The sequence below is a fragment of the Chelonia mydas genome, chromosome 10 (genome assembly GCF_015237465.2).
Source record: "Chelonia mydas isolate rCheMyd1 chromosome 10, rCheMyd1.pri.v2, whole genome shotgun sequence".
Lineage (NCBI taxonomy): Eukaryota > Metazoa > Chordata > Testudines > Cheloniidae > Chelonia > Chelonia mydas.
The window spans coordinates 80,990,656-81,015,109 of NC_051250.2; the positions used below are offsets into that span (position 1 = coordinate 80,990,656).

Genomic DNA, 24,454 nt, shown 5'->3' on the forward strand with positions numbered 1-24,454 from the left:
GGGGGTCCCCCAGCACTATGGGACTGATCCAGAGTTCTTCAACATCAATGCAGAGACGCCCATTGACTTCAAGGGACTCTGGATCAGGCCCGACCTTAGCAGCAGTGGCCCAGCCCGTGACTATGGTGAGTAGGAAACCGAGATCCTGAACTTAGGTTTCTCCTCCATCAGCTGACCTGCCAGGCTCTCACCGCCCATAAGAATAACAATGGCCATTTTGTTTGTTTGTTTTTATTAACAACTCAGTGCAGGTTTTCAGAGAGCAAATGGTTTATAGACACTTGGTTTTCATTTGAGCTTCATTACATTTAGTTTTTATTCTCTCTTTACTTTCTTTTTTTTTTTTTTTTTTTACAAAAACGGTTGTAGTTATTAACAGCTGTACATATTCTGCTACATCCTTTGGTGTAAAGTTGAGACAGTATGACTTAGTAACCCTCGCCTACTTAGCTACACCCACTTTATCTTTTTTTTATTATTTAAAAAGCACCAACTTGCAAACAACCATTTTGGGACATTAGCTTGTGGTGTTTAAAGTGGGAATTTTCACTCAAAGTCAAAACCCTCTAAGCCTTTCCAACTCATTCCAAGTTAGTTGTAAAGTGTGGCTTGTACACTGAAAAGTGACTCTAAACATGGCACTCTCTGGCTCTGTGTTCATTGATTCTGAATGGATTAATTCACATGGGGGTCTGAGAGACAAGCTGGGTTCATTAGCACTCTCACATTATCACCAGTAATAATGATCCTGCAACTGGAACTTACTAAAATCATTCCGCAGATGACGAGCAGGCCATAAAAGAATCCGTCTCCTTCTGCTATCACACTGAGGAACAATACAGTGAACAGAAAAAAGTAAAAATGTGTAGTCATTCAAAATAAGCAGATCTGACTCTCCTATGCATAGAAAGCAGATCCACTGAACATGGTGCCATCTTTACATAGTCATTTTTCTAAACATAACTGCACTTCAAAAAAAACACTCTTTTCTTTAAAAAGATGCTTTTTTTACTTAAGAGCTTTTTGTGACAGTGCATAACAAATCAAAATTCACACTTTTTGCATGACAGGCAAGTTTCTTGGAATCAGAGGTGCATCACCACTAATAAGTCTCATGGGGTACATACTTTTGCCTTTGAAATTTCCCTTGTTTTTGTTCTGGGGGGAAAAAGTCCAACCTTAAAATGTGAGACTGTGGGGAAAAAAATTCCTATGAAGTTTACTTTCACCCCCAGATCTACGTTCTCCCCCACCCCAAACCAATAGCTACTGCTGGAGGGTACTGCTGATGACTTGCAATTCAGACATGACGCTGAATGTACGTCCAAGAACAGAATGTTAAAGAACATCTCCAACTTCATTGTCCGTTTCTTCTTTTGTACTATCGCTTTCGAACAGGTAGTTTTCACCATAACCCTAATTACTTTTGACCAGATTAAAATCAAAAATTAAAAAATAATCCATAAAAATGTAGTATAAAAATTCTCTTCCATATGCTACAATACAGGGTGAGCACTTCTGCTACACAAATACTTTTATTTCCCATTTATTTATTTAACCTTTTAGTACAAAATGTTGACACACTGGCCTGTGTGGGGATGGGTTTTGCTCCGTTGGAACCAATATACCAAAAGTGACAAGACCATAAAGCCACGGACCCCTACCAGAGACAGCGCCTCGCCCCCACCTCACACAAACCCTACTTGTTAGTAAACTTTGTTTTAAAAAAAGAATTGTATTTTAAAAGGTTATCAATTCTAATTCTTTACTTTCATTTGAATACAAAACACATAAGTTGCTATTATCTTTTGTGGCTCCCTGAGCTGAATTTTACTATGCTTTCTTTGAAATTATTCCTCATCATTTATGTCCGAAGATCAAGAAGGGCTTGAGCAGAAGTTTCTTAGAACATGGACTTCCTGTTTTCTTCAAACATACGAGCACAAAAATCCATATAAAAATTTGATTGTTTTGCTGATGTCACATCAGTAGCTGAAGATCTGACCAATTGAACTTCAGTCCATACAGTGTTCAAACATTTGACTAATACACTGAACAATTCACATGTATGACAGTAGGAACAACTTTCACCAGTGGACATCTCTGCTCAATCTGGTTACAAGCTGCAGGTCAAAGTAGTATCTCAAATGGATACTTTTTTGGGGGGGAGGGAGGGGGGATTGCCACCACCAAACCCATCAGTGGAATACAATTACAGCAGACAAAAAAAATAATAAAAAAAAAAATACACAACTAGTGTACCAGGAGGATTAACCTCACCCTTTCAATTCTATTTACTAGTCCGTTATTTACATTTTTCACAAGTCTTATATAGAGCGCAAAAAAAAAAAAAGTCACAATAAAAAATAAGTCCTTTATAGTGCCACCAAAGCGCAGACAAAAGAACAACGAAAACCCTAAAACCAAAATGAAACTTGTTGAGGGTTTCACTGTGCGCCATATTTGCAGACCGCCAAATAAATCCATATATGCCACGGCTTAAAATAAAAATTGCTGAAATACATCAGTCCATGCACATTACTCTGAGTCCATGAAGATCCACATTACACAGCCTGGCAGGAAACACTCTCTCAATGCATGGCTGCTCTTCTGAAGGATGTAGGAAAATGAAAGGACTTTGCCATTGTCTTGTCAGACTCGAGCCTAATATTCAGAGTTGACAGCCCTGTTAAAATCCTTGTTTAATAGATGACCTCATAGACTGTGGCCTTCTTGTCACCAGAGCCGGTTACAATGTATTTGTCATCTGCTGAAATGTCACAACTTAAGACGGACGAGGATTCTTTTGACTGGAAAAGGGAAAAAAAGAAAAAACTCAGCTCAGATTCTAGATCTTCCACTTTCAACTGCATTTGATTAAGCAGAAAAGCTTTTTTGTGATGAGACAGTTACTGTTATTTACATGCAAAACAGTGATACATTAAAAGTTTCAGAGGCACCAAAGTACGCTTTTCTGTCAAGTTCCTTTCAGCCACATTCACTTATATTTACTACCAGTCATTTTTAGCCAGTGGGTTCTCCTCTCAGCTCCACACATTTTCTGTGAGACACTGACCCGACGCCTTGCAGACATCCCTATCCTCACTGCAGAAGAGTGGGATGTTATATCTGCCCCATTCACGCGGTACGTGAGCCCAGTTTTTAGTTTCTGCAGACAATGGTGTTAGCCCCTTGCTTGGAGACCCGAGGTCACTCTCAAACCCTGCTCGCTGCATACAAAAGGGACAGATGTTTGAAAGGCCCAAGCAAGAGCAGCCTCTTACCTGGAATATGCTTGCTCCATATGGCGTTCTCCAGGCGTTGAGAAGATTATCCTTTCCTGTACTCACAAACCATTTACCTAAACACACAAAGCACGGTGTCAGTTCCCCCACACCAGGGCAGGTCAGACACAAAAGCTGCAACTTCTATTGTGTAGGTTAGTTTCACAATGGGAACATTATTCCAACGGTGGGGCTTTTCTGAGCCAAGCCTCTGTCAGCTCCCAAGCAGGAGATTCTTAGTGACTGTGAAATCAATGCATGCACCGTAGGGAAGGTCACACATTGCCCCTCTCCATTTCTGAGCTGAGCACACATATACTAACAATACCTACCAATGAAAAGGTCTGGCAAACCCTGGCAAGTGACACCACGTTTCCTTGTATTTGCTATCTACATATGTACCAGCGTAGGATTATAGAACAGAAAAGGCCATTTTATTATTGTTAGTACCTTTTAATCAACCGCTTCGATAAAGTTACCATCACCATTTGCTTGCCTTGTCACTTCAGAAGGCAACTGGCTTTGCTTTGAGGATAGCAGCAAACTGGGGTAGCTTAAAATGTGAAATTTTTAGTAAGACGATTCACCACACCTAAGCCTTGGCTGCCAATCAGTGCATTTTCCCTCTGCTTTGGTTAGCGAGTTAACGTGTGGGCAGGACTTTGATTAACACAGTTTTCAGTGATATTGTTTAGCACTTCACACCTTCAATCTGATTGAGCAGGGAGGTTGTTTTACAACTGGAACCTACAATTTAACCATCCTCCTTACAAATCCTACTGGAAGTCGTCTACACATGTGACTATACCATGGACCAAACATATACAATCTCTTATGGAAACGCTCAGGATGGTGGTTCAGAGAGGTCCCAATTCAGCCGGACTTACCCATATGCCCAACTTTAAACACACGAGCAGCCCTGTTAAAGTCAATGGGACCAGAGCTCTTAACTAACCCAGAGGTAACTTACCACAGTAGGCAAATTTGAGTGAAAGGACGCAGCTCTCGTGCAGGTGAAGCTGGTATTTATCCGGCTTGGTGTGGTGCAACACCTCAACGTTGCTGCTCTCCATGCCCACCGCAAGCCACTCCCCAGTGGGGCAGTAACCCAGCGAGAAGATCTAAAGGGATATTCAAACAGTCTCAAAACTCAAGTCATTCATCTCCTCGCCAGCCAATCAGTTTCCTGGATTTGCCAAACCTTCTGCAACCCACCTTGCTACAGCCATGGGTTTTGTAAAGAGCAAAGGTAACAGACCCCCAGGCTGTGCTGGAGACCACCAGGGTGCTCATTTACCCAGAGAGCAGCCATGGTCTGCTCATATGCATGCCATGCTTCTCCACCCTGCCCATGCAGCAGGCCGCAACCACGCTGGGGTCACTGCCACAACAAGGAAGCAGCTGAGACAGTTACTCCGATGCCAGTTGTGATGTGGGCACCCATCAGCTAGGGCCCAAACTCACACCGTCAACTGTCCCATTTTTAGTCACTGCAGACCTTACCCAGATTTAAACAAGCAACCTAGTGGTGAAGATTTCTGTAGCCAGAACTACCTAGTCCCCTAAAAATGCCTCTCCTAGGTTGTTGAAGTATTTTCGTCCTGACTGAATACTGCCCGGTATACGACTAGTCCTAATCTAACAGCAACAGAAATAACTACACACTTTGGGGCTGGCCGAAACACAAGCCCGGTTTCATACAATGAATTTCCCCCACCCCAGAAGAGTACACATTTACATCACCACCCAAAGCTACAAATTCTTCGAGCCCTGGTGACAGTGAGTCCAGTAGCAGTAATTGCTGAAGAAAACTGCTTACATAACATATGAATTGATCTACTTAAATGAACGGGGGAAAAAAAAAAATCAATGGAGAATTATCCCGGAAACTGCAGGCCCTTTCTCCTATGCATACTCAGAATCTTAGTAACCAGGAACTAAACACTGATTATCCTGTTTTTCCTAATGTAAGCTTCAGTGCAATTAAATACAAGACTAAGCTTCTGCGCTGGTGGATTTTCCATGGCTTCTGCAGCCAGGCATTACTGACTCCAGCTCTGTTGAAAGCAGAGGATCAATACAAAAGGCACATCATGGAACAGGAACTTTTTATTTAAACACACACAGATTTGTTCAGAGAGATTCTGGTCCTTCTATTGATGGAGCTGGAGTGGGTCAGGAGCATTGCTTTCCTGGAATGGCAGAAAATTCCCTGCTCTTCATTTATAGTCTTATGCTATTCCAAGTTCCAGTAGAACTGAATAAAAATTAAGGCCTCTGCTCTCTCCTATCCTGGGGGGCACACATGCCCTGGGTTGATATTAAATGGGTGTCCTTGTTACCACAACTGACAGCAAGATCGACAACTCAGAACAAAAGTGATTTGCTGAGTTTGGAAGGAGTCTGCTTCAATCTCCTAAACTACTGACATTTTGAGTCCAACAAAACCAGGACCCACATGAACAAGCTACAAGGGATTTTCTTCTTTTGAATCCAGCACTGTAGCCTCGAATGCAGCCTCCTCCAGGGACAGGTTTCTGGCCAGAGTATTTCCGGAGGTGGACAGAATGCGTCTTTCCAACATTTCCCAGCGTAGGAAAACTCTGCCTGGAAAGCTGCAAGATTAACTGGGCTTTAAGTCCTGCCCGTTCCTGGCCTGGAAACCATGACGGCACTGACTGCATGGCATCAGGCTGGCCAGATTCCCTCTGCCAAGCATCAACACAGTGGGAACTCCTGACAGGCCGCGCGTTCAGCAGAGCTGTCAGAAACGCACCATTTCTATTCCCTTATCAGGCACTTATTTACACGTGTAACTAGCGATATGGGGACTGTGGAAACGGATGCGCAGCGACAATGGCCCAGGCTCAGGTATTTGGAGTAAGCCTCAGGGTACTCTGTGTGCAGTTAAATAGAAACTGGAAATCCCATAGGAAGTTGGGAATTTGTATCACTTACAGCAGCAGCAGACCAGGTTAATCCAGCATGGGTTTGCTCACCATTAAGACAACAGCATTTACCAACAGTAAGATCTGAGGTACTAGTTTACCCCTAAAGATGGTAATCCAATGAAATTAACCGGCAGCATGTTTAAGGCAAACAAAAGGAAGCGCTTCTTCACACAACGCGCAGCCAACCTGTGGAACTCACTGCCAGGGGATGTTGTGAAGGCCAAAAGTATAACTGGGTTCAAAAAAGAATTAGATAAGTTCATGGAGGACAGGTCCATCAATGGCTATTAGCCAAGATGGTCAGGGACACAACCCCATGCTCTAGGTGTCCCTAAACCTCCGACTGCCAGAAGCTGGGACTGGATGGCAGGGAATGGATCACTCAATAAATTGCCCGGTTCCGTTCATTCCCCCGAAGCATTTGGCACCTGACGTTGTCATAGACAGGGTACCACGCTAGATGGACTACTGGTCTGACCCAGTGTGGCCAGTCTCATGTTCCTACCTATGGCAATTGTGTGCAACCTGTTGACAAATGCTGGCTTCTTAATAGCAACCACCGCTCATGTCACTGACTTCTTGACAAAGGAACGACCACGGTGTTTAATTAAGACATTGCAAGTCCGTACACTAACAAGGAAAAGCATCATTCCCCTACCACGCATAGCCTGCTAGGGACGCAAACCTTCCAGCAGGGCAGTCGGGTCTGCCCCTCTGCCCCACCTGTGTAAGACACCCAAAGTGCCAGGGTTGTGGCACCCTCCCCTTTAGATTGATATGAATATTAAGACGCACCCTGCCAGTTGCCATGGAGATCCTTGAATGACATTTCAACACACACAAGAGAACCAGCCACAAACTCCAGCCAAATACTGGTGATACCAGATAACTTTAAACCCACTGACGAGAGAATAGCCCACCTCAGTGCCAAAGGAAACACCCCATTCGTCAAAAGTCACAAGACTATGAAATTTGCAATAGCCGGGTATCGGGCAGTCTTCCCTCCTCCAGAGGCAAGAGAAACCCAGTGCTTACCTGGGAAGTGAAGTCATGCTGCTGGAGCTGTCTTCCTTCCCTAAGGTCCCAGGAACGCACTGTGTTGTCCAGACCACCTGTCCATAATTTTGTACCATCATGCGAGATATCTATGCAGCTTGCGCCATCTGTGTGGCCTTGGAATTGCCTGAGAAGCCAAAATCCAACACGCAAGAGGAAGGGCTTTAGAAATCTCAATCAAACACATTTGTCTCTCTCTCAACATTTGTGTTACATTCAGGGATCAACAACAGCTCATCAGTATCTGTACAGTCACTCCAAGGTCGAGACAGTCACTGATAAGGAACCTGGATGCCATGTTTACATAAAAGAAAATTCTGTGTGTGAGACAATGCAATCCAACAAATGAAGCTGCACCAGTTCCAGTCTGTTCTGCAGGCCGAGTACTGGCAGGGACTTAACTGGGGAAAGAAGTAGTCGTGCTTTCCTGAGCTCTTCCCACAAAATCAACCTGTCCCATCTCTCAGAGCTAACATTTCAGGCTCTGACACCTCCACCGGTTTGCACTCAGTTCCCATTTTCAAGGTTTCGTAGCAGCTAGAAACTCACTTTCCTTTTTCAATGAAAGCTGAGACGTGAGAACAAGAAGGAAGCTTGAGAGAGATGCCAGTGGACACTGGCCCAGTTTGAGCTCTGATCACGATTTATATATTGCACCCATAACCTAAACTAACACTATTTCCTTTCACTTATTGCCAGACTTTCTGCCGTCTGTCTTCTTGAACAACCCAAGAATGTTGTTCAAAATTAATGTTTTGGTATGAAAAGCACACAATTCCAGACACTGACCTTACATACCTTCCCACTAGTGTCTTGGCAACATCCATTTCTAAAGACTCACCTGACCAGTGTCTGGTTGTGGAGATCCCACACAGCAATATTGCCGTCGCTGCAACAGGAGAAGCAGACTTTTGCATCAGGGCTGATTGCCAGAGCATAGCATGCTGGGGCAGAGGAGGTCAATTCAGCCTTGATCCTTGGCGTCGGGGAAGCCAGGTCCCAGATCGTAAGCGTACTCGCTTCCCCTCCCACAATAAGCGTGCGGCCGTCGGGGAGGAGTTTGCAGGAACGGATGTAGTTGTCTCTGTTCTGCAGGAATAAGCAACAGTGCTAGAGTTACTGGGAGGTTCTTGTCCAACTCGTCTTGTAACAGGCACAGGGGAAGTAAGTGACATTCTTTCTGTGTGGTCAGCGTGAGCAAGCTCACTATGGTTCCGAAACTAGTCAGAACGGATCAGGTTAGCAAGAACACACACGTGGCAAAGCATCGGTAGACACTCGCACCCATATGCATATTCCGCCTGCAACTTACCAAGCAATCCAGCTGTGAAATGGGACTCTTACTGCCTGGCTGGCTGATATCCCAGATCTTCACACATCCCTTTCCTCCGGTGTACACGTGTCTGGTTGGGTTGCTAATAGTCACAGCACATACCACCTCCCCGTGACTCAGCGTATTGATCTGCCGAGCGTGCCTTGGGATGCCAGGGCCAGCAAGGGCGTCGTGGGGGAACGGGACCGGCTGCATCTGCCCATCAGCGCTTACGTGAAATGAGTAGGCTCTGTAGGAGGAGGACAAAGGCAGGGGGGAAATTAGGCCAGGAGAGAGGTTTACACACATGGAACAGAGGTACAGAACCTGCAGTCAAGTAGTTGCTTGACTGCTCTGATGTCTGGGCTGTGTGCTCCCTTTCCCAGGGAGCACATCTGCCAGTCACTGACTTCCATGGGGATGTTGAGGGCGCTAAGGAGGCCAGACTAGACAATCACAATGGTCCCTTCTGGCCTGGGAATCTCTGATGGTCCCTGCAGCTCTGAAAACGTTCAGCTGGGCACCCTGTGCTCCCAGGGGTGGGACTGTCTGCAAACCCGGGGACAAGGCATCGAGCACTCTGGAAGAAGCCACGTATCTTTCTCACTAAGGCTGGGCCGCACCCACCTGCCTGCGCTGTTTCTGGCTGGGGGTGGGAGGTGGGGCGCGGGAACGGGGCAAGGGGCACGTAGAAGAGTAAAGCAGCATGGAAGTGGTGGCAGCGGGAGGGAGCAAACGCCCCATGTCACCTAACCATAACAGCACAGGAACAGAAAGGGTGGCTTACGGCTTCCCGCCGGGTATGGACGCAAGACTTGTGGGGAGACCGGGGCCCCTCATGGGCGGATGGGGGTCAAAGCCGACCTGTAAGACAGACAGAAACAGCCTCAGATGCTGGCTGCTGAATGAAAAGTCCCCGCTTCTGACACACACCAGCAGCGAGACTGAGCCAACTCCCACATGGCATCGGAGTGTGCGGAGGGGAACAGAGGAGTATGGGCTTTCCCTGGCTTTTTGCATTTCACATCACTCCTCTTGCCCCAGGACAGCTGATGAACAATAATAATTCCACACTGATTTGTCATCTCCCCAGATATGGGAAGCTACTGCCAGGATTACCCAGGGTCTGGGGATCTGCAGGACTAGAGTGGAAATCCAGTGGAAACAGGTGCTCCCCAATGTCCCACTGCTTCCAGATGGGCAAGGAACCCTATGGCCAATGCCAAGGTCCTTTCTCCATGGGCTAATCAGCCCATACTCAGGCAAGCTCCCGACAAACCTACAGGAGAGCCTGGGTCTGGACTGGTTATAACTGGGCAGGGACCCCAGAATATGGCCCCACGAAAACAGCTGAGATCAAGGCCTGTGCTCGGATTTACACGCCCCTGCAAACAGGTGCCGGGGCTGGTGCCCAGCGGCGCGGTGCCACGGCAGCTTCCGCTAACTCCAGGCCAGTGCTCAGCAGCTCTCGGTTCAGACGGAGGCGGCTCTCCCGGCTCCCGCAGTCCCCGCGTTGAGGTTTGCTGGGTTTACACTGCAGGAGTTGGCCCTGAAGCCAGGCTGTTCTCCGAAAGCCCATCAGAGGAGCTGTCTGCAAGCACCTGGCTTTATAGCAGTGACTCACTCCACCGCCCTCCCCGCTCGTAAGACGCCGACCGGGTGAGAGCCCACAGCTGGCTGTTCACTCCCACGGGGGAGAGCCCAGAGTTCAGCACGCTGGCAGCTGACTGCTGCACTCTAGACTGCCTGGGCTGGGAAGTCGTCCCGTCCCCCCCCCACGACGCGCCCGGCCCCGGCGTGACCAGAGAAGGAGCTAAAAGGTCTACGTACAGCTCCGAAGCTCACCATTGGCGATCGGCCATAGGCGGCCGCGGCACTCATCTGGGGCGGGATGTTGTGGAGCCCCGCATAGGCCCCCGGGCTCGTCAGAGAGCCGTTCATTTCATGGTGTCCCATCATGGCGAAGGGAGCCGCATACGAGCCAGCGATGGATAGGGGGGTCCTCAGGGCAGACGCTGGAGAGGAGGAAATTGGTCACCACTAGATTCAGTTACCAGACACCTGGGAAAGTTCTAGCCTGCTAAACTAAATCCACAATACCCGACTCCTTGGGGCATCCCACCCCCGCCCCGTGCTCCTGTCTCCCTGGAAACGGACAGGTACGGGGCGGCTCTAACGGGATGACCGTTAAGGCACAAACTAGCAGCGTGTGGTGGGTGAAGAGCTGGGGAGCTCCACCTGCCAGAGGAGCAAAGCCCAGGAAGGGCCCTGACACGCTGGCCTCCAACCTCCCCGGCACGTTTCGGTGACGTGGCAGCACACCGCCGCCATTCTGACGCCACGGCAATGGAGACTGCAGTGCGGCTCTCGGCGTTCAGCCCCGGCGTACGCGGGTGCGGATGTCGCTGGTTTCAGGGGGAGCTGTCGCAGGTCTGAATTTGGTCCAAGCTCTCCTCCTCCCCACGGCAGCAGGAAGGAGCGTGCACATGCTGCGTCCTTCCTTTTGGCTCTCTGGAAATTGGGGCGGCCCTGGCCAATTTGCCAAGTTAGGTCTGCAAACTCCTCCAGAGCTCTGCGCCCAACACCCCAAGGGTGGTTATACAGCTCTGCAGCGGCCAATGCCATAAACCATCAAACCCTCTGGCATTTAGAGCGTAGGAGGCCCCGGTCAGAATCAGGGCCCGCACTGTGCTAGCTATCACGTAGCAAATCCAGGCCTCTCCCCCAAAAGCACATACCCAATGGGTCCATGCCCGCTGGTTTGCCCGGCATAGGCCGAAGGCCTGGAGTGGTACTCGTCCCGGGAGTTGGGGCTTCGTTCCTTGGCGTAGGAGTGTTTGACTTGAGCCCAGGCGTTGACGATTTGTCGTTCTGGCCAGAAAGAAGAAAACCCAAGAAGAGATGTGGCTTAGTGATCAGCACGAAGAGACCCCTCTCCTTTCACTGCGCCTTGCTGCCCTGCCTCAGGCCCCGGCAGCGCTGAGGAGCAACTCAAGGAAAGGTGCATGCCTGGCTCGAGCTCACGGACTGGAGATGAAATCCCCGTGAGGACAAGGCAGCGTGTCGTCGTCACTGAGTTCACAGGGTCACATTAAAAGCCGGTCTCTCGGGACGACAACATGCTGCCTTGTCCTCACTGGGGTATCGCCTCAAGCCAGCGAGCTCGAGCTAAGAACGCACCTTTCCCTTGGGAAGACGTGGCTGAGAGGTTTAGACACCAACTCTGCACACCACATGAACCAGCCTCCTTCCAGAGGCAGGGACGGCCCCAGCCCTCCCCCCAGCGCCTGGCTGCCGTGTACTTGGCGCCAATCCACCTACATGGCCCAGGTCTTTAGTCTTCGAGGAAGGCGTGCTGCTGGACGAGGCGACCGAAGCAGGGCTGTTCGGAGCATCCTTCTTCAGCCCTCGGGTTTTGTCTATCCCGTTCTCAGGCGGCGAGTGGGCTGGGCTGACGCGGGGTGTAGCTGGATCCTAAAGACAGGACGCCATTTAGCACCCGGCCAGTGGCAGAGGAGGGGGAAAGCTTTCAAGTGCCCACTTGTCGGGGTTTTTAAAGCGCAGGAGGGTCATGGCCATGCTGACCACGCAATTCTTTGTTTCACATGCTGTCGTCACATTCAGATACAGCGGGAAGGGCCCGAGTTTAAGGTAACCCAAAGAGAGAACGTTTAAACTAAGGTGGGAAAGGGACTGGCTGTGGGAGGGGACACAGCTCCTTTCACTCCTGGGCTTCAGTTCAAAGCCGATATCAAAGCAGTGGCCTGTGTGAAGAGAGCTACGGCAGGACAGGCCTCAATACAACGCGTAGCAACTGGGTGTCCGCACCACAGACGCATTGACAAGTCTCACTGAGAGACGCCTTGTCGGGGCTAAACCAGGAGAGGCCAAGGGAAGGACAGGCCTGGGAACAGGACAGCCTTCTCCAGCTCAGGACTGGGCCTGCCACTGCCTGAGCGATCCCTGGCCTGTGGGGACACAGTACATGGGTCTCAATATGGCCGCTCTTGGAAAGAAAAAGGAGGCGGAGAAAGGCAAGGCCTCCTAGCACTAGACCGTGCTTTGTGATGGAGATTTAGGGCCTGCACACCAGGTCTGGTGCCTCAGTTCCCCCCGCAAGTCAGCATTAAACCAGAGCAAAAGCAGCAGCCTTGAAAAACGACACCCATGCTCACCTCATTGGAGACGTCGACCACCAGGTCGTCGCTCTTGTCACCATCGCTGTCCTGAAACAAACAGAAAGTCACCCTACTGCGAGAAGAGCCGACTCCGCCAATCCAGAAGTCAGGGGTAGCATTTTCAAAAGCACCCATGGGATTCTGGAGCCTTGAGCTCATTTAAAGGCAACTGGACTTCAGTGCTTTTGAAAACTGTAGCCAAGATGACTATAAAGAAGCCCCTCACAGAAGGAGCTCTCTTATCCTGCACTACGAGATCGTTTCCCCATGTTACACCATCTGGCTGGAACACCTAGTTTTCAGACACGTGCAAGAGCTAAGGGAACATGAAGAAAGCTCTTGTGACTTACATAGCGGCTCATGCTGTCCTTCTCCTCTGCTTTCCGCTTTTTGGCGTCGATGCTGTAGTCCGTAGAACTCCTGTGTTTCTCACTAGCTCTCAGGCTGTCTGATGGCGAGACAGAATTATTCTGGAATCACAGAAAAAAAAAAAAAAAATCCAAGAAGGTGTTCAGCTCCACATTAAATGGGTTATTGCAGTTTGAAGTGATTTCAGAAGCGGCAGCTTTTAAAGCACAGCTAAAACGGTCTCTGAACAGGGCTGATTCTTAAATGCAGACCCCCGACCTTCTCAAAACGAACGAGCACGCACACGCACACACACACACACGCTATTTTTACGTAATTCTTATGGCCCTGCAAAATGCAAGCAGCTGAACTATGATGGGAGCCAGAAGAGAGCTCAGGGCACCATCCAATGGCTTTCTTTACAATCACATGGAAGGATGTCGAATGCCCAATTAAAGGGGTCATGCCCTCCAGGGCCAGGGACCTGCCTGATTGAGTGCCCCTCTCCTCAGGCCATGTGGCACCAACAGAGGGGCTTGCTCCTGGCCCCCTCCTCCCCCCAGGTCAGAAGAGGTGGGCACTACAGCTTTCTCCACTTGGGAGCCCACTCTGGCTCTGACACGACACAGACTTTGGCAGGTGAGCAGCCCGGCTAGCCCCGACCACCCTGCACTACTGAGCTCTACACAGAGATAAAGACAATGACACCTGAAGCTGCGCCCTGACATGCTGTAGGGTAGGACTATGGACTAGGACTATTTGTCTTGAGCTTCCAATGACCAGGGCCCTGATCCTGCAAACAGCGCCACGTGGGCAGACCCTGAGCCTGCATGGAGCCCGTTGGACATGAGCAGGGCTTTGTGAGGGGCACGGGGGTCTGTCGGTGCAGAGCAGCCCACAGCTTCGTCGCACAACTTGCTGAGTTTTGAGTGCATTGAAAAAAGCTCACCAAAACTAGCCAGTACTTGGGAACTCATTTCCTCTACCACACAAGCACCTGAATAACTTTCCTCTGGCCAGGAGCCTCACTGAAGTCCTTAATTATGTGCACAAGTAAGGTTACTGACTTGCTAAAGGGTTTGCAGTGTCATACTGATGAAGTTATGCATTCTGGATGAAACTCTGGTTCCCATTAAGTCAGTGGCAGAATTCTCATAGACTTCAATGGAGCCAGGATTTCATCTGCTGGGTTTATTAGAAGGCAAACTGCAAAAGACTCAACATGCTGCACTGGAACTGTTTTACATCAATTGCAACTGGACCACGTTGGGAACCGATCTCTGCCAAGCCACAAGACATGCCGAAAAGCTTTTAAAAATAAACATTGACATGATGTCAGCATGGTCACGTAGTCAGGTTGGTGGGCTTTGTTTTGTTTTTCCTCTAAGCAACAGCATCCAATCTCAGAAAACATCATTCGATACGTTTGCTCCTCCAACAAGGCCTCTTGCATGCCAAGTGTTAGCTAAGAGCAAAAATGGCAGAGCGAAGCCGCCTTCCGAGAGCGGAATTTAGCATGGAAAAAAAACAGTTACTTGGCCTTTAACTACAGCAGTGCAAACTGGGGATGTTCTCAGACAGACGCAATTCAATTAGTTTCTACAAGCTGCAGCAGAAATTACCATCATTTCATTTCTTATAGGAGTGCCTGCCACCCCATGCTACATAGAAATGTTTTTAAGCTCCTCTGCTTCCTTTTCTTTGGTGTCTGAAAAGGAGAACTAAAGCAGTTCATGTTTCTCCTCAGTACCCAATAAGCAGCTTTGGATAACACCAGGGCCTTTCTTCTCAGGCAGTCATGCTGAAAAAGCTCGCAGCTACCAGAGAATCATGTCAAGCATTTAGAGGCATTGATCCATTCAGCTGTTTCTTGGCGCACAGCCAAGAAACTAAATATTTTTTATTGCTCAGGCTAGGAAATATGAATGAATCTAGTTTTGCTTATAGTTCACATTAAACCCCCAACGGGAACATTTTCCCAATTCCAAAGAAAAAGGAGCCTAAACATTTGTATATTTCGTACAAAACCTGCCCTCACCGCTCCCTACAACCTTAACAAGCAACTTAATGATGGCCAATTCCTCCCATCAGCCCCCCCTTAAATGGCACTTTTATTTCCATCTGCATTTGACTCTCAAAAGGCCCATTTGTGGTCTCTGCACTGTGAAAGTCGGCTATGCACGGATGACAGGAAATCAGTGCAAAGTGAAGACTCAACTGTTTTTTGTCCTGCCAGCTTTTCTTTTAAACAGAAAGCATTGTGTACCTTGGGATAAGGCCCAAAGCAAGGGCCGGGGGGGTGAGGGGGGAGGAAGGGGATAGAATTAAAGAGGGCTGAGGAGGAGGGTGGACTGTTCTTTAACAAAAAAAAATATTAAAGAAAAAAATAACTAAGTGAGGCAGCAGGTTTGTGTTAGTTTCTGCCCATGCAAAAAAGTCTCTCTGGAACCATCCTCCCCTTTTCTTGCCAAACACCAGACTGTCTTCTAAGATGCAACCAAGTCAAAACAAGAATTAACAAAAAGCTGCTCGAGGCAACAATTGCCCACAACCATTGCTATTTAGATGGTTAGTTAACTGCTTGACCTTCCAAGTCCTACTTAACACAATGTAATAGCCAAAGCCATCCCAACAGATTAGATGACCCAAGATAATAGAACAGTGATCAGGAATAAAATAGCTTTCCTAATCGCTGAAGGAGTTTTATCCCTACAGACTTGACTGCACTCATTCACAAAGCTTATTCAATTGAAACAGAATCTTAAAGCTGTGCAGCAATCAAAAAGATTTAAACCAAATCTCATAACTGGCATACAGGAGTGTACCGGCAAGACAATGTGCATTTGCTTAATGTTTACTTCAGCAGAACCGAAGCGGAACATAGTCAAAGTCAAACAAAAAATTCTATTTTAGTTAGCCCCACCCATAGGATTTTTTTTTTTTTTTGGTCCAACAGAGATCACTCGAGAGTCTAACCCCGGAAGTCTGCTTTTAAAAACAATAGATAAATTAAAAGAGCACAGTGATCAGAAACCAAGATAAAAAAGAAAAAAGAAAAAGAACATAACAGAACTTACTGCATTTGAGTCTCGCTCTGTTAGGAATGAGGCCCGTGTCAGAGGTAAGGTCCCAGCCAAGATAAAGAGAAGACAGAAAAATAAAACAAGTTCAAATAAGTCTTAACAGAAAATAAACCTCGCAGTTCCTCATCACATGCGACTTCTGGCTTAATTCAATCAAAGCGTTTCTGGCTCTTTTCATTTTAAATTAGCTTCCCTTGCTCAATCACACATCCCCAATATTCCCCCCCCCCTTTTTTTGTTTGTTTTTTTTGTCTAAGTGAATTATATGGCAAAATAAACAGTGTCTAAGGGGAAATGCATTGAAATACAAAGAGAAATGGCAGGAACTAAACTATTTACACATGTTAAGTCATAAATCCAGGAGGAGAAGATACTGAACATCCAGACTCATCCTCTTTGTAGAATTACAAAGATAAGTGTTGCCACTTTAACGGGATGTGGTCAGAGGTTTAGTCATTAATTTATACATAAATAGACCCATTCTCCCACTAGATTGCCTGACAATTTAAACTCATGTAGAAAAAAAATGAATGTAATTTGATAATAACTTTCAATATTTTTTTCCTGAAGCTTTCACAGGGAAGAAAATACCCACGACAATAGAACCTCCTAGGTTAGTAGAAGCACAAGATAACTACTCTAAAAGTTGATATGTCTAGGGGGAAGAGACCAGAGATCTTGATATATTAATAGAGAGCAGAGAAGTGTGGAACTCCTCCAGCACTGTACTGGTTTGTAACTGACTTGATGCCACCATTTTTTGTTCTACAAAGATTCTCTTATTATCTCTAGTGATTTAAAAAAATGACTTTGGCAGGGAGCATTGTTTATTTCCAGACGAGTGCAAGTTTCCAAGCAGATTTCTTGCAATTAGAGAGAGACTGTGCAGTTTCATATGATTCATTAAGCCCTGGCAGCCATTTTTAAGCAATAACTCTTGCTGTGTCCATGTCCAGATATAAAGCTGGTTGGAGTGTTTTCTCACTACCACCTGTAAGGAGCTCGTAAGGAGGACACCTGCAAAGCATCTGAGTGTGTACAGTGTAGCTGTTTTGGATCCTCAAAAAGATTACACAATTAGGACTAGGTCCCATAAATGGAGTGAGAGGCCCTGATTTTAGGAAAGGCATCAACTAAGCCTCCAAGAATAGGCCTGCATATAAACTTATGGACACAAATCAGACTATTAGCAGGGGCAAATCAGGCAGTATAAGGTCAAACTGCTACAAAAGCGTGTCACCAAACCATGCTCACTATTACACATGGGCAAAGAAAACATCTCAGGGCCCAAGAAAATTAAACTTTTTTTTTTTCCCCATTGGAAATAAGTTGCTCCAAACATGAACTCAGGATTTGGCTAGTAAGAGGAGAAAGGCACCTTCGAGCAATCGAGGTCTCTGAAATGTGCTGTCATTGTCATTGACAACAGGTGAATTGCAGAGAATGTTCTACACCAGCCAGCCAGGCTGACTTGGGGGCTCACAATGGAAATACCCAGACTCCCTGAAAACACTAGTCCCCACAGAGTCAACTTGACATTGGCTTAGCGCAGGGGTAGTCAATAGGTGGCCCATGGGCCAAATCCGGATTGCCAGATGCTTTGGAACAGACCCCAAAATTTTTTTATTTACTTATTATTATTTTGTTGTTTTCTGAATGTTCTCTGGAGTCTGGACCTTGACAAAACATAATTATTGCCCCCTGGCTTAGCGCCTTTGGGACAAGACCTCAGGAACAGAGTCTCCTGCTCTGGGCAGAGGACCAAGCCCATGGCCCTTTATTTAACAAATGGGGTAGCCCTGATGGCCCAGCCAAAAATTTCTGGGGCTGGGTTGGCTTATCCCCAAGGGGTATTAGTCACCATATAAAACTTACCCTCACTTTTATTTTCCAGCGTAAGGCATACAGTCAGAATAAAAATAAAAGACTGACTTTTCCAACCTGTTACTCCGCTACAAAACTTCGGGGTACATGATGCCAGAGCTACCATGAAGCTATACTAGAACCAACTCTGAGTTCGCCAGGTAAGTACCTGTTTAATATAACTGCAGTGCTGTAGTTTCTTTTCCCATTATCCTTTGGGAGACAAAAATAAAACATCTTTGCAGTGATTTTTTTGTTTTGTTTTTTGTTTAAAATACACATATGGGATGTAGCAAACTCCCTATGGGGCAAATGGTTGCTCTGACATCTGCAGCACGACCCATTGTGGATGCCAGTCTATTTTTAATTGGCGTTAAACGTCTCCACCCAACCCACTCACCGGGAGAGCCTAGCACCTGCCGCTGAACTCTGGGGAGCAGACACGCTCTCTGCAATTCACCCTTAGTCTGCACACGCTGCCGATCCAGTTCTGCATCAGAAATGTTCAATGGTCGGGAAAAGGAATTAGTGCATCCCAGTGCATGTTCTCCTCCAACACATTTTTTAAGCGCTGTCTTGCTCGGTTCTATTTTTTCTGCCCAGATCCATTATAGTCAGCTGGGCCAACCCCTGAGAGGAAAGGACCAGGGACCACCTGGAAGGAGCTTTGCTCCATACAAGCACATCAGAGGGTTAATGAACAAACCCTCAGCCCCTACCACCTAGATAGCCAGGCCAGAGCCGCCCTACAAGGCACAGATGGAACAGAAGAGACGGTCCACTGCTTCCCCTATGCAGGGGGATCCCATCAGTGCGAAGACCAACCGGCTGCACTGCAGAAGCCAAGCAAGTCCCCTAGGGTGGGAAGCTGTGGAGATCTCTGGAGGGTGCCGTGAGATGAGCGGTCTCTGTGCTAGGAGGCTCTGGCGCCTCCTGCAGGAGCAGAAGGTGCCCCAGGGTTCGGTCCCTGGTTGTTAGAGGAGTCACAGAAGCCCATCAATGCTTTCGCTGTAGCATCGCCCGTCAGAGGCTTAGGAGCGTTTCTGAAGAGCCCCGAGGGGCAGAGACGAAGAGAGAGGGAGACGAGAATATGTATCTTTAAGGCCTTTTGTTCTCACCTCGGTGATCCAGGTCATGATGGTTTTTCTCATCTTTAACGGTCAAGTGGGCTTGGCTCCCAAGGGCCCCAAGAGCCAGCAGTCCTGAGCTACTCCCCGTGACGGGAGGGATTCCCGGCGGCTGAAGGCCTGAAGGGTGAGGAGGCAGCTGTACCGGGGGGCCGTGAGCAGCATGGGAGAGGTGTTGGGCCTGGAGCTGCTGCTGCTGCAATAAAATCAGCGGTAAGCAATTGATGGGAAACGGCATGTTATGCAGATATTAAATGGTCATGTGACACTGGGAGGAGTCTCTGGAAGGGGCGGAGCCTGCTTCACGCACTCAGAACATCATGGGGGAATATTAAACTGAATTAAAACTCCATATTCTTCTGTCTGCAAGGAGAATCCATGCTAGGAAGAGTCAGACTGAAGGGAGGGAGGTACAGACACAGGGCAGAGCTTATAACTGCAGCCCTCTGAGCCAGGGATAAATAGTGTAGGTGTTTGAAAGACATCACCTGGGGGGCTCCATTTCATTCCCGGCAATCCACATTACCGAGAGAACCTGGCATTTCTGAGACGTAAGCAGAACAAGGGGGTAATACACCCAGCACAACAACTCCGAGGCTTGTTTTTGCCAGATGTTAAAACTGACGTGATCTGGGAAGAAAGGAAAAGGGTCCAGCTATCCTTTTACGCTGCCTCAGAAGGCAGTTCCTGCTTGTTTGCTGGGGAGTAATTTTAAGGTATTTGGCAGTAAAAGAAAAACAGGTGGTTAAGTCTATTTGCACTTGTACTAGAGTATTCTAGCCAGCGCAGTGATACTCAGACTGAGGGGCGCGAGCCGCAAGTGGCCCTTTAATGTGTCTCCTGCGGCTCTTTAGTATCATCTGCTGCAAAACACTGCGTGATTGAAATATTAACCAATCAGGATGCCTTTGTTTTATTTATTTATATACATGTCATACTGCTTAAATAGGACTAGATAGTTCTATAGTAAATGAAACGAATTCCCACATCTGCGGCTCTTTTGGGTAATGCTGATCACTAATTTGGCTCCTGAACCCCTGAGGTCTGAGTATCTCTGAGCTAGCCTATTAACCAAGCGCCCAGACTTCCACGTGGAACAGGACCACTGTTATGAGCTTTGCATCTAGCAAGGAAGAGCCACCGTTCCCCTGAACACCCCAGGCCCCCACAAAACGGCGACATTTCTAGTGTCCAGATTCATTGCAACTCTACCCATTCCCTAAAACAAACAGGCCAATTCTGCCCTGGCTAACGCTGCCTCCACCGTGGCAGCACACAGGGAAGCTGGCATGGGGGTGGGGTACGGATCTGCTTTTTGCTAACTCTGTTTAGGAATAGAAAGAAACACGTTACTTCTTACTGGAAGCGTCGCACCCCCGGGAGTAATGCCCAGCAGGCTGTACCTCTGCAGCTTGTTAAGCAGCTCTGCTGACAAGCTATCAGTTCCCGCCCGATAAGACGAGTACAGAAGAGAAAGGAAAAGCCAGCCAGGTGGGTGGATGGGGAGCCAGCCAGCAGCCCCTCGGTGTTTGCCTTAGCGATGAATCTGGCTTACCCGCTGTGACACCCCAGGTAACTGCCCCTGTTTGGAGAGGACATTGCTACCAAGAACCCGCAGCGGCGCTAGGGGCCTGCAGTTTGTTTTCCTTGGCTCCCTGCAGACAGACACCTCCCAACCCTCCCGCTCGGGGCCCCCCACCCGCCATGGCACCACCACCAAGTCACGGAGTTCCGACGCCCCTTTGCGCAGGCTCTGCAGCACCCGGAGCGAGGTCAGCGCGCAAGACAGGCGGGTCAGAGAGCTCGAGCCGCATCCCCAAGCCCTGCCCTGGCGGGGAGCCACTTGGCCGTGGCAGCATCTCCCCTCCCCTAAGAGCAGCCCAGGAGGGGCCCCTCAGTTGCTGCCAGTCTAACCCCACAGCTCTCTCCCCGCCAGAGCTACAGCCCAGCCTGCGGACGCAGAGCAGCCATTCGCTCGCAGGATGGAAGACGTCCCAAGCTCCCTTAGCTTTAAGGAGCACGAAGCATTACTCACCACTGCTAAGTGCCTGCAGGCATAAGGCTGCGAGCTCAGCAGCCAAGCAGGGGCAGTCCTGGCCAGGGGGCAGCAGGAAGCGGGGCTGGTCAGGCAGGAAGCATCACTCTCCCCCCCCCCCCCCAAGTCTGCCCTGAGCAGCAGGGCGCCAGAGGTGCTGCCACCAGAGGGACTGGCGCTTGGACGGGAGCAGGCGGGCACAGCTTGGCCTGCTCGGGCTCCTCGGAGAGTCACGCCGAAAGGGAGCGGAGCTGTGCAATCTGGCTTCTCCAGCCGCTGAGCCAAGTAAGGACCCTGGTGCTCTCCTGCCCCGGGGAGCGAGGGGGCAGACGGTGTTCCTGTGGTGAGCTGCAGCACCGGGGGGCACTTCCCCTCCCACAGGGGCGCCCGTCGCGGGCAGAGCCAGTGCAAAGGGGGCAGCAATCTGCACCAGGGGCAGCCCTGGCAACGCTCGCTTCCCCGTAACTAAGGGGAGGAAGGGGTCAAACTATGACCAGCCACAACTCGGTCCTTGGTGTGCTCCCCCAGCCCCGTGACTATGCGCGCTTCCTTTGCTCAGGGCTTGAACTAGCTCCCGTCAATACACAGTAATCGCGCCCAGCTGGGAGAGGGATCCTCTCCCCAGGTCCTGCTGCAGATGGGAGGGGGTGGGGGTGGAAATGGGGGGAGATTTGACCTGCAGGACATTGGTTTGGGGTGGGGGGAACAAAGGCCCTGTGCACGCTACAGCGATGGGCTAGGAATTAGTTTGTTACACTCCCCCGAGCCGTGTGCTCACAGCACAACCACGTCTCGTGGCCGCGCCCCCCAAGCCACCGGTGGGGGGCTCTGGGCGGCGGTCCCGTCGTGCACCAGCAGGCGCTAGAGAGGGGATGTCCACGTAGCGCCGCACCAACGGCTCTTGGGCATGGCCCAGCAGGAGGAAACAGGACTGGCCAAACCAGGAAGACGCCCACACAGCAGCCTGGGCTACGAGCAGGAGCGACACGAGATTAGCCGGCAGGGTTACTGACTGTACAGCATGTGGGCGCACACCACAGTTAGGGGCAGCCAGGTCAGAGGCTGCAGCGGACACATGTTTCTCTGCTCTGTCTTGTTCTGTGTTTGGAAAGTCACTAATCCCACCTGTCCAGGCAGGTGCCATTCCAGGGATGGGAACAGTTTGCTCCATTTTGTCTGGAAGAAGCTAAATAAAACCATGGTCGGGGGATGTGAGGGGGAAGAAATTTTCCCACTTCCTGAATTACTGTTTAAAACACCAGGTGGCTTCGAGGGAGAGGAGGTGGAACCCCAGGGAGTTCTTGGCCAAGGATGTTCCCTCTGTTTTATTTTAAAGCACGCCAAGCAGACTTTTGCCAGGGCCTGTCACAAGGACACGAGCTGCCTGAGCTTGGACCCTCAGCATGAACCTGCTGCTGGGTCTGTGGAGAGCGCTGCCTTGCATCAGCGCCACGCTGTGCCTATAAACTCTCCCTGCGACCCAAGTTAAAAGCCCTGAGGGGCGGGTGAATACTAGCACTGGTGACAGGGTGGGGTGATTGTGAAGAAGCATTCAAGGCTTTTGATGTTTATCCGAATCCCTTTGAAGCTACCACTTCCTCAGCCAAATACCTCCCTTTGACCCTCCCTTTGCTACATCAGAAAAGCCACAATTCCCTGCTGTGACATCCTGCACCCAACTGAGGCAGAACCCACTGCAAGGTCTAATCGATCAGGCTTTCTGCTGGGGCCTGTTCCAGCCAAAGCTTCCCAAAACGGCTCAGAGCACACAAGGATTTCAGTGCAGCAGAGACAGTCAGGCCTGATGGATCTGGACACAAGGTACCCAATGAAAGAAGGACCTGAATATTCAGGTATACCTGAAAACAGGGGGCAGAGAGAGGGTGTCCGTCTCCTACCCTTGCAGGAGGCCCCAGTTTCAGTATGGAGAACAGCCACAGACTTGGGCCTCTCTCAGAAGCAGATCCCAGGTGCGGTTGAATGAAAACCTAACACACCGTTTCCTCCGAGGGATAGCTGTGGGGCCGCTGCATGGCCAGGGACCCACAGGCCAGTGCTGGAAATGATGAAGTTGCAGGGCCAATTTCTGCTCCCTGAGGCTAGGCAAAGAACTGGAGAAACTCCTCTGAAGGCAGTGGCTTGCTTTGAGTTTATGCTGGTCCATGGACTACAGAACATGAGAAAACCTGAGGAATTTGGTTTCGGCCAACAACAGCTGGGGGACTCCTAGGTGTGCAGTTCTGAGCTCAGCTCTGCTGGGGGCCTGGGAACAATGGGGTTGTTTTATCCTTGCACCGCATTGTCCATTCACAGAGGGGAAATTACAGGGGTTTGGCTGCAGTCTGAATTGCCTGCTTCCCTCTCCCGTATTTGTTTGGGTCATTTTAAGCACCTAAGTTATTTACTCAAACGCAGTAGTAACTCCTTGAAAGGAGCCATTAGAGCCTGTTGTGTCAACAGTGAAAGTATGTGGAGGGATAGTGGCTGCTGAAAGGGAAGGGAGTCAGGGCCCTCTGCAGCCCTAAGGATCTGAGCTGTTGCAAGTATTCTCCTTCGAGGCTCCAGAATTCACTGAAGGCAAAGTTACATGCTGGGTTAGCCTGTCCCCAGACGCTGCCTGCATTTGGGGCTGCAGGGAACACACAGAGCTGTAGATACCTGTCACAGCCTTCTATAGGGTGCAACGTGCACCCCATCCTGTCCCCAGCTCTGCAAGGCACGACCTCACCCTGCCATCTGGGCTAGAGTCCCCTGCTCTTTCTGAAGCACTAGGACAGAGGTTCTGCTGAGCCGGGGCACAAGGGCACAAAGATACTTGGGGCGGGACTGCGGGAAAGCTCCTCGAACCCTGTCTTGCTTGCATCTGTGCTACCCCCACTCCCCCGAAACCCACAGAGTTGAATTGTTAGGCCCTGATCCCATCAGGCGTTGAGGCTAGCAGGAGGTAAGGGAAAGCCCCACACTGACTAACCTTCTCCCCCTCGCCCCGCCCGTCTTAGGAAGTGCCCTTCCTGCCCCTGTCCCCTTGGTCATTTCCCATAAAGAAGATGTTTTAAGGCATATCTGAAACTAGTGACTTGCCAATCTGTGCAGCTTAGCTTGCCTAGGCCACTGCGTGGCATTAGCATGGAGTGGAGGCCAGGACTGACGGACAGATGTGTCTTTCAACAGCTGCAAGAGGCCCAGAGCTCAGTGGGCATGGTGGAGCCCAGAGGCG

General features: G+C 49.3%; 1 protein-coding gene across 10 annotated transcripts in view; it reads right to left on the minus strand.

Moving 5' to 3' along the window:
• Nucleotides 1-215: 215 nt before the first annotated feature.
• Nucleotides 216-24,454, minus strand: part of TLE3 (TLE family member 3, transcriptional corepressor) — a 48,477-nt gene continuing 24,238 nt past the window's right edge. For 2 of the 10 annotated variants that reach the window (XM_037911018.2, XM_043524705.1), the window contains exons 7-20: nt 19,194-19,395; nt 16,207-16,223; nt 13,132-13,251; nt 12,779-12,829; nt 11,925-12,077; nt 11,342-11,474; nt 10,434-10,618; nt 9,391-9,467; nt 8,604-8,853; nt 8,133-8,380; nt 7,271-7,418; nt 4,255-4,405; nt 3,285-3,361; nt 216-2,810 (exon numbers count right to left, since the gene is read on the minus strand). In XM_037911018.2, coding sequence (XP_037766946.1) covers nt 2,703-2,810; nt 3,285-3,361; nt 4,255-4,405; nt 7,271-7,418; nt 8,133-8,380; nt 8,604-8,853; nt 9,391-9,467; nt 10,434-10,618; nt 11,342-11,474; nt 11,925-12,077; nt 12,779-12,829; nt 13,132-13,251; nt 16,207-16,223; nt 19,194-19,395 — 1,920 coding nt within the window. In that variant the 3' untranslated portion in view covers nt 216-2,702. Of the gene's footprint in view, nt 2,811-3,284; nt 3,362-4,254; nt 4,406-7,270; nt 7,419-8,132; nt 8,381-8,603; nt 8,854-9,390; nt 9,468-10,433; nt 10,619-11,341; nt 11,475-11,924; nt 12,078-12,778; nt 12,830-13,131; nt 13,252-16,206; nt 16,224-19,193; nt 19,399-24,454 lie in introns of all 10 variants that reach the window. The other 8 variants (XM_037911019.2, XM_037911015.2, XM_037911017.2 and 5 more) reach the window with 5 other exon arrangements.